This window comes from Lonchura striata, chromosome 4, assembly GCF_050655825.1.
Source record: "Lonchura striata isolate lonStrDom1 chromosome 4, ASM5065582v1, whole genome shotgun sequence".
NCBI classification, from domain to species: domain Eukaryota; kingdom Metazoa; phylum Chordata; class Aves; order Passeriformes; family Estrildidae; genus Lonchura; species Lonchura striata.
In genome coordinates, this window is record NC_140706.1 from 29,419,021 (window position 1) to 29,428,174 (window position 9,154).

Sequence of the window (9,154 nt, forward strand, 5' to 3'; positions counted from 1 at the left end):
AAGATTTTACCAAATGAAATTTCTCTTTTTCTGCAATTTTGTAGCACAACCTGAAACCTTGTTTTTGTTTTTGTGGTTTGAAGCAAACTCATATGTTAAGCTGCCATCAAGTGGTCAGTCAGAGTATTGCCATAAACTTAGTAAAAATGGTCAAAAATGAAAAGCTTTTTTTTTTGCTTACTGTTTAGTTAAAATCATTATTTCCCTTTCTTTTTCAAATTTAAAAATATATAAGAAGATTCCCTTTGCTTTACAAATTCCAATTTGTAAACCAGATTTGGAAATTAATAACTAAATTATAGACATTTTGCATAACACATACTGTACTGTATCTCCTAGCTATTTGTCAATTAAAGCCATTTTTTTGTATTTTCATGATACTGTTGTCTTATGCTTACCCCTGGCTGCCTTCACGTGTTGTCTGCATCTGCACACTTCTCCATCTTCTGCTCCACAGGGCTACAAACCTATACAGAGGTATACTACTTTCAAATCCTGCGTGAGGAAGGAGCTCTATAGCAGATAAATGACGGTATGTGTTAGCCACCAGTCTGAGTGTGCTGGCATGCCTGCAGGAATGGCTGAATGTTGAACTGTCACTGCTCTGTTTCCTGTTCCAAAACTCAGGAATAGGTTATATGGCTTCAAGCAATGTAGTAGCTCAAGGCATCACGTTGTTTTTGACTGAAGCAATAGAATTTTATCCTGGAGTTGGTAATGACTGACTCACACTGTCACTGTTCTGTGAGCCAGCTGTGATTTTGTATTGTGTTTGAAATTAGGAAAAGTATTTTTTTATAGTTTTTGTTGCTGTTTTCTGTCTGTCCCATTACCTCTTTTTAAGTAATTTTTCAGGTACCTGTAGCTAATAAGTATTTACCAAGGAAGATTGTAGAGGCAGATTTTTCTGACTTTTAGGGACTTCATTCTACTTTGCTTTATACTGCTACATTCTTGAAAGCAATCGTGGTTTTGCCTCAATTAATGCTGTACCAGCAATTTTGAAAAGTCCACACATAATCATCATGGCCCTTTTCACATATCCACTACATGAACATCCATTTGTACAGTTCAATTGTACTGGGGATTTCAGTGTAAAAACTGGGGTGTGCCTAGTCTGTAGCTGTGTTGTGAAACTTTGTCACACAGAGGACATAGGCACTGCATTAGTAGACATTTTTCCTCTTACATAAAGGAAGAATTTGTTCCTTTGCAATTTAAGGGTTTTTCCTGTTTCTATGTAAAGACTTTGCAGGAGTTGCTCTGAAGGCTGTTGGCTCCCAGATGTTTTTTTTACAGAGGGGAGGAGCAAAGAGATGTCCACCATGACAAGCAAGACCCCATGGCCAGTGGTCTGCTCTGAGTGACCCTGTGAGGAGTCCAGCACATCTCATGCTCCTGAGCCAGGAGGGTTTGACTGTGATTCCCCTGCTGGTTTCAATTCTGAGGCACAATATTAAGCTGAGACTTCTTGTTCAATACTATAGCCTAATACTGAAACATTGTACTAATATGTGAGGGACAGAAGAGGAAATTCGATCTTAACAGAGCATCTGGTTTCTCCACATTACTAATAGGAAGTGTAAATGACTAATAAAGTAGTTTAAACTTTTTAAAATTTAATATTTCAGTAATCCAAGTCACTAGTCATATGAGAGGAAGTAATGGCTATAGTTTAATCTTATGTAACTTTGTACCTTTGAAACTTTTGATTTTCAAAGATTCCTTTCTTCTTTTCTCATGTATTTTTAAAAATAGTTATTAGTAGTATTTTGTCTCCTTGTCCAAACCCACATTGTAGGTTCATGTTAAGTATTAATTAAACTGTGAACTTTTCAAGATGTGGAACAGCTCTTATAAGAAACTGCCAAAAGGTTTCACGGTCATGATGCTTCCCTAATAATTTCAGTGAATGATAAGTGACCAAGTGGAAGAAAAGGAAGTGACACAAAGGAATCCAGTATCTAATTAACAAACCTGATAAAATTATTTTGGTGACAGCAAGTGAGACTGTGGTAAAAGCATCAAGTATACATACCTCAACACCTTGTCAGATCTAAATTCAGGCACTAAATAAATTAATTCTTATGCTGAGATGATGTAAACTGGGGAAAATGAACTATGGAGATTTATAAAACCCTTTATAAATGTTGTTCACTCTGTATAAAGTCATTCTCAAAAAAAGTTATAGTACATCTACACTACCCATTTGGAGACAGAAGAAACCAGGTTAGTTTTCAGGGCATGGGCTTGGCTACAGGCAACATCGCTGAGTTAATATGGAATCTGCTACGTATTTACCCTGCCCTTCTTCCCACCTGGAGCTCCTGGATTCTTACTATAATCAAGTCTGCTTCAGTAGTAGGTCTGTGTAAAATATCTGTTGCCTATACACTGAAGAATACAATGTAAGCCTTGTGTATATAAAATTCTCTCTTCCCTGCTGACACATTATTTTGCTATTGGCCTTCACTTGAGCAACTGCTTCTTGTCTCTTATCACAAGTCAGAATCACAGAATTGTTAAGGTCAGAAAAGACCTCTGAGATCAAGCCCAGGCGTTACAGTGATGTAACCAACCAGCTGTTGGCTGTTAAGAGTTCCTTTTCGTGCAAAACATAACTCATAATATTTCTTCAGATTTGCTGTAAACTTCTACTAATGGAAATGGAAACTAGTTGAAGCATGTGAAGGGATTTGGCAAAAGTATTGTGGAGTAGAATAGAATAGTTCTGTCTTTGCCATACATTCTGGAGTGAAAGTGGATTTTGCATAATGCTAAAAATCATTATTTTCCATTTAGTTTATAAATTGAAAAGATAATAAAAATGGAATCATTGTCGATTTGAAATCGAACTATTTCAATAGGTAATTAAATTTCAGTCTGATGTCCAAAGAAGCACATAAATAAAAACATACAAAAATCAGCTGCAACTACATTCCACAGTTAAGTGCAGGACAACTACTATTAATTTTACTTTTTTTCCAAATATAAATGTACAGTTCATTGTGCTTTGAAACACTGTGCTCTTCTATGGTAAATGTAGAACTCTGGTGAAGGAGATTAAGGTACTTGGCATGCTTGCCATAGATTATAACCTACTGTGAATCTGCACCCTAGACAAGCAGTAAACAGCACATTGTGCTCTACATCACATATCTCTAAAATGCACTGATGCCATTACTCCACAGTGTAAAGAATGTTGTACCCTTACAATAAATAATGCAAATTTCTCCTTGGGGAGCAACTGTGCAAGCTGTGTGTGGTCCCTGCAGGGCACACAGCCTGACTCGGCATTGGCAGGTACTCCTTTGCATACACTGCAGGGAGAACTGCAAAAACATGTTTGTAGAGAACTGCCTGACAGAGCACAGAGGAGAGCTTTGCTTTGAATGTCTTGTGGAAGGATTATCTAGGAAATTTCTAACAAAGCCCTTTCAAAGTTAATTTCCAAAGAGGGATGCTAGATACCAACTTATGAAGGGATTCAAGTCCATCTAAAGTCCTGTTTACTAAACTATTCATGTGTTAGTAACTGTAATAGATACTTAGGCAATAACTGTGATTTTATTGACTATTGAAATAATTAATTATTACATCACAAATGTAAATCTAGAAATTAATTTCTATGTACTAGTAATTTTCTGAGAATCTTAAGATTTTTTAATTAAAATAATTGATTTCTCGATGTTCTGAATATTGTGGGTTTTCAAAATTTCTGATGAAAAGCTTTTAGGAGGTAATGGTTAATAGCTGAAAACAGTACCTTGAGACTGAGTGAGGAAAGAAATTTATTTTGAAAAAGACATGAAAAACTGAAGCATGGATTCAGAATCTTATTTCTAGCCATTTCAACTATAAATTGCTGCCTTCTGTAAACACTTCATTCTGTCAAGTGAGATAAAATTTTTCATGTAGCTAATCTTTTTAAAGCTTTTTATTTCTATACTTTCCTAGTATGCAGCAATTGAATACATCTAGTGTAAAAGATAGCTTTAAAAAAACTAGAGGCTGTTGCTTAGTGTTTGAAGAGACTTTTGCTTACCTCTTCTCTAAAGCAGAGAGGTAAGGAGTGTGTGATTAGGCACAACTTCCTGACATCTTACAAAAGTAATTGGAAATTGTGGAACTTGGGCATTTGATCCTAAACCTACAAGAAGCTTAAAAACCTACCTGGAAACAGTGGGAGGAGAATGTTCCAGTGAAACACGAAGGCATTGCAGAACGTGTGGACAAGCTGTTCCTTCTATGAATTTGGTACGCTGAGAGTAAATATAACAACAGTGCATACATTAGAAATAAGTAGATGAACAGTCAGTGTATTTAAGCATTTATTTTAATGATTTTCATGAACATTTCTCTGAACTTGTTTCATTAAAAAAAAAATGCATATCTTAAAGCACAGGTTAATAAACTGAATATGCTTTTGTTAAATAATGGACTGCAATTTGCAAGTTACACATCTTTTCATGAGATTGACTATAAATATCAGCTAAATGATGCATTCATGTAAGTATGGTTTCCAGTATTTAATTTATAGTATAGTACTGTGGATTAAATTGTGTTCTGAATATCTACAACTTCTTTATAAACTTCTGTGCTTTTTAATTAAACAAGATGAGGGATAAGAATAAATATATGTAGTAATTTATTTAACATCTTCACTCAGTTCAACCAAAACAAGGTATTGGACAGTCTCACCATGTGTCATGGTTTTAGCTAAGAGTGAGTTAATTTTCTTCCTAGTATCTGCTACGGTGCTGTGTTTTAAATATAGGATGAGAATACTATTGATAATACACTGATGTCCTGGTTGCTATGAGCAGTGCTTACACAGAGTCAGGGACTTCTCAGCTCTCCACCTCACTCCACCTGTGAGGAGCCTGGGTGTGCACAAGGAGTTGGGAGCAGACACAGCCAGGACAACTGACCTCAACTGGCTCAAGGGATATTCCACACCATGGGGCATATGCTCAGCATATAAACTAGGAGGAAAGTGATTTGTTTTCTCAGTTGCTCTGATTCTTAGTATCTCTCCATCTATTTTTTACACTTACTATGAAAATAGACTTGTGGAGTTAGGAACAGTGGAAGAAATATTGAGAGCCAGTGATAACTGCAGAGAGCGTAGAGCACAGAGCAGTGAACCTCTCAGGCCAGCCCTTGGCCAGTTATCCATTCAATGGATAACTATTCATGTTGCAGAGCTACAATTTAGGATTAAGTTAATCTAATATATAGAAGCTTTTATGTCATCTGCCCATATGGTATTTGGCTTTTGCTCGTGCCTCAGTTTATATAATTTATAATTTTCTATTCTTTTTGTTTGGTGTCATGGGTGAACTTTTTAGTACAGTGTCAATACAAAGAAGCAAGGAATAAAACTATAGAGAGGGAGCTGGACATACCTGAATAAGGAGGAAATACTTTCTTGCATATTTTAATATGAATAGGCTATTTGTTGAATGCTAATTGTGTGCTGTGAGGTGAGGATGCCTTTTGAATACTTAACCTACATATGGATTTATAACTCTCTTTTTATAGAAGTAAATTTAATCTCTCATTATTTTAATATTAAAACAGCTATCTAGTATGTATGAGTCTGAATAAAATTTAAGATAGAATTAATGACTTTATTGAATGGCAACTTTTTTCCAATTGTATGTTTTTTGCTTTTCACAGGAGACTCCAAAGTATGGTTGGAAAGAATACTACTCTTGTGTGATGACTGTAACCAGTGAGCATCTCAGAGATCTGTGGAAGCAATTTCGGAGACGAGATATGCTGAGATAAAGGAAGAAAGCAGGATTATCTGCACTGGCTAGAATTATTTATTCCCATTAATTCTTAATGAAGAACGAACTAACCCAGGTGAATGGTGAATCTTCCACCTGCAGTAGAAAACACAGGACTTCTTTTCCACTTAGTGTAGTGATCATCAACTCTTAGAACTGCTTTTCAGTTATGATTTTATTTAATTGATGAACTAACTATGCCCTGTGAGTGGGAGAAGCCTTCTTATATAAGAACACCTTTTGAATATTATTTTTTATTATTTTGAGATAAATTATCATTTAAAAGGAAACAAAAATAAGTCTTACACCTGGGCAGGAAGATGTTTGGCATTGAAGAGAAACTGCCTGCATCAGCTTAGACTGTGAATTCACTTTCAGGTGAGCACTATTAAAAGTTTGTGCTAAACTGAAAATGAGACTACATTAAGTAGCATAACAATTACATATGGTTTGAATGGACAAATTAAACTCTTAGAGGCTGTTGTTTTACAAAGAGTAAAGCTGTTACGGTTATAATGTGAATGATAGGTATTTACCTAGGAAAAGTACTGTATGAACTATAATGTTCAGATTCTGCAAGTCTTATTATTATGTTTATTAATTTATCCTTTTAAAATAGTCCAGATTTTAAGATGTCTTACAAGCAGTGTGTTAAAGAAAAGTAAAATGTTCAAATTCATGTAGCACACACTTTGTAATATTTATTATAAATCTTATTGCCATACACTGGTATATTTCTGGTAGAGTACAAATTCATGTGTTTCTTGTGAATAGTGCACTTTTATATGAAGTGGCACTGAGTAGAAATTATAGTTTTCTAATTTGCTACTCTGGAATGCCATATCTGAAAACTAGGTAAATAGCTTGTGTCAAACAAAAAACAAAACAAAACATGAATGCATGCACAGTACAGAACAACACTAAGTAATATTATTTGGATATTACTTATTTGCTATTCAGCAGCAGTGTTTTCCTTACTCCCTATTAACATTACTGTTAGGTAGTTAGTAGGAATTAAATCCACACAAACAAGAACACATATTTTTTACAACCTTAAATCTTGAAAAGATTTACTGGACATTGAATAAATCTGTATCTGTTTAGGAAAAGACTATGCCATTACATAATTCTACCTGAATACGCACACACTTGAACGAATGTCAATAAATTGTCATTAGAAGCAGAAATATTTGGTAGTCAGACAATCAAAACAGAACTAAAATAATGCTTTTAAATATCTCACTACTCCAAATGATGAAATAAAACTTTTTAAAATTTTACTCAGTGCACGTTGCACAATTACTATTTTATGTCACATGAGTAGATGTATGGTGTCTGTGTAACAGTGCACCTAAGTTTTGAAATGCTTACTTTCTAGTAATATATATCTCTGGTAGAAAAATCAAAACAAAATGAGAAGGAAGCTTTTTTAAAGAAAGTCCACACTGTGAATTGTCAGAAAAAATATGTGCTAAGTGGCTTTTATCTGAAAAAAAAAAGAAAAAAAAAAACAAAAAACCCAGGCCAGTTCAGAAAACTATCAAAGGATGATACTTCAGTTAATATTTCATGATAAATAAATTCAAAATTTCCACCTTGGTGTCCTTAAACTATTGACAGCAGGAAATAAACAAACTGAGATAAAGTTTCTTGAATTGACACAGCAGAACATAGATAAGCTGCAGTCCCTCTGTGGTCATTTAGGGAATGAGCTGTATTCAATGTATTGTCTTGGTATGCAAAACTGTCTCACTGCTTCTTGTCAGCACATGTAAAACCCAGTTTGTTACTTCAGTGGTGAAGGACAAAGAAAATAAAAGAAAACACTGGGAGTCATTGAAGGGGTTCCCATCCTTCCTTTTCATTCATGACTGCCCACTCACAGTGACCTCTCCTTGAAGGAAGCAACTGTGCCATCATTATTTTGCTGCTCCACTGCCCTAGGCAATAGTGCACTTTGCTTTTATGGCTGGCTTGAAGCAATTTTAGCATTTTTCTATATATTTCCTATCTATAGTTACTTAATATGAAAGAGAATGTGAAAGTGTCAGATTAGTCTTTAAGACTATTTTTTCTTCATGTTTATTAATATTATTTAATATAAATATGAATATATACATTAATATTCCTGTTTATTTCAAAATAAATGCACTTGAAACTAATTTTCTTTGCAGTGGATGTAATTCAAATTCTTTTGTCATATTAGTCTTTTTTTTTTTTTTGGTAACATAAATGTGTAAGTGCTTTGAATTAGAGCATCTTGCCACAACAAAAAATGGACTTCTTTTCTTCTTTTCTTCTTTTAGTCATCTCTTTATATAGCTTCACTTTTCACAGAATTCTGCATAAAAGACCTGACAATGCAAGCACAGGTGAAAGCAAGGCACAGTAATGGCACATGCCATCTGCTGTAGAGGCACCCCTTGGATAAGCAGCAATCACTGGGCTCAATAAAATCGTATTAAAAATCTGCAGAATTCCTGGCAGCACAGAAGATGTGTATGCTGCAACTAAATTACGTGAAAAGTTGCGTAAATTAAGGCTTTGTTTAAAAGCAGCTCTAGTTCTTCTCTGTAAGTTGAGAACACTGTAATAATGCACGTAAATATTCAGATGATGCTTAGGAACTGCCCACAGATGCCTACGCCAGCTTGGATAAAATGAGAACTAGGAAAGCTCAGCTTTGGGTAGCCTTGTGATACTAACAACTTTTGCCTGAGCTGTGATGAACTCCTATCTCCTGGAAGAATATCCTGTAGTGCAGGCTGCTCCCTGATAATCTGCTGGTGTTTAAGAGGCCAGTGGCAGTTTCCCTCCTTGCACATTTTAGCAGTAAGAGGATAGACTCCATCCACTGTACATTCTTGCTTTGCATGGCATAGAATGTTATCGGCCTGAAAGGAAAAAAACCCAAACCATTGAACAGTGATTTCCAGAATTTTGTTGGTCACACTGCCTGGTCTCTGTAGTTATTTGATCTCTTCTTCTCCACCTAAATATCAGCATGTAAATGCATTGACGTAAAGGGGGAAAGAATGATGCAGAAATTTTTCACTTCCATGTGACATTGTGTTACACAATGGTCGTTACCTAATGATGTGTCTTGCCCTCTTGACCCACTGAGGATATAGTCAAGACAGATTCTAGGAAAAGAACTCAAGACTAATACTTGCAGGAGGAAAAGAATCAGACCAAAATTTTACTATTCAAAAATTGATCTGGAACTAATTTTTAGCAATACCAAGTTTGAATTCCCCTTAAAATCAAGGCAAAACTTACATTAATATTTTCTCATATGTTTGAGGTCTGAACACACAGTGTACTTCCCTATATCTGAGAATCCATGAAAGCATGTGGCA

The 9,154-nt window shown here is 35.2% G+C and overlaps 1 protein-coding gene across 6 annotated transcripts in view; it reads left to right on the forward strand.

Moving 5' to 3' along the window:
* The window catches only part of MICU3 (mitochondrial calcium uptake 3), a 52,178-nt gene extending 44,221 nt beyond the window's left edge, over positions 1-7,957 (forward strand). For 5 of the 6 annotated variants that reach the window (XM_077782841.2, XM_085577917.1, XM_085577916.1 and 2 more), the window contains one exon: positions 5,683-7,957. In XM_077782841.2, the coding sequence (XP_077638967.1) occupies positions 5,683-5,793 (111 nt within the window). In that variant the 3' untranslated portion in view covers positions 5,794-7,957. Of the gene's footprint in view, positions 1-457; positions 533-5,682 lie in introns of all 6 variants that reach the window. The other variant, XM_077782842.2, reaches the window with a different exon arrangement.
* Positions 7,958-9,154: the final 1,197 nt, after the last annotated feature.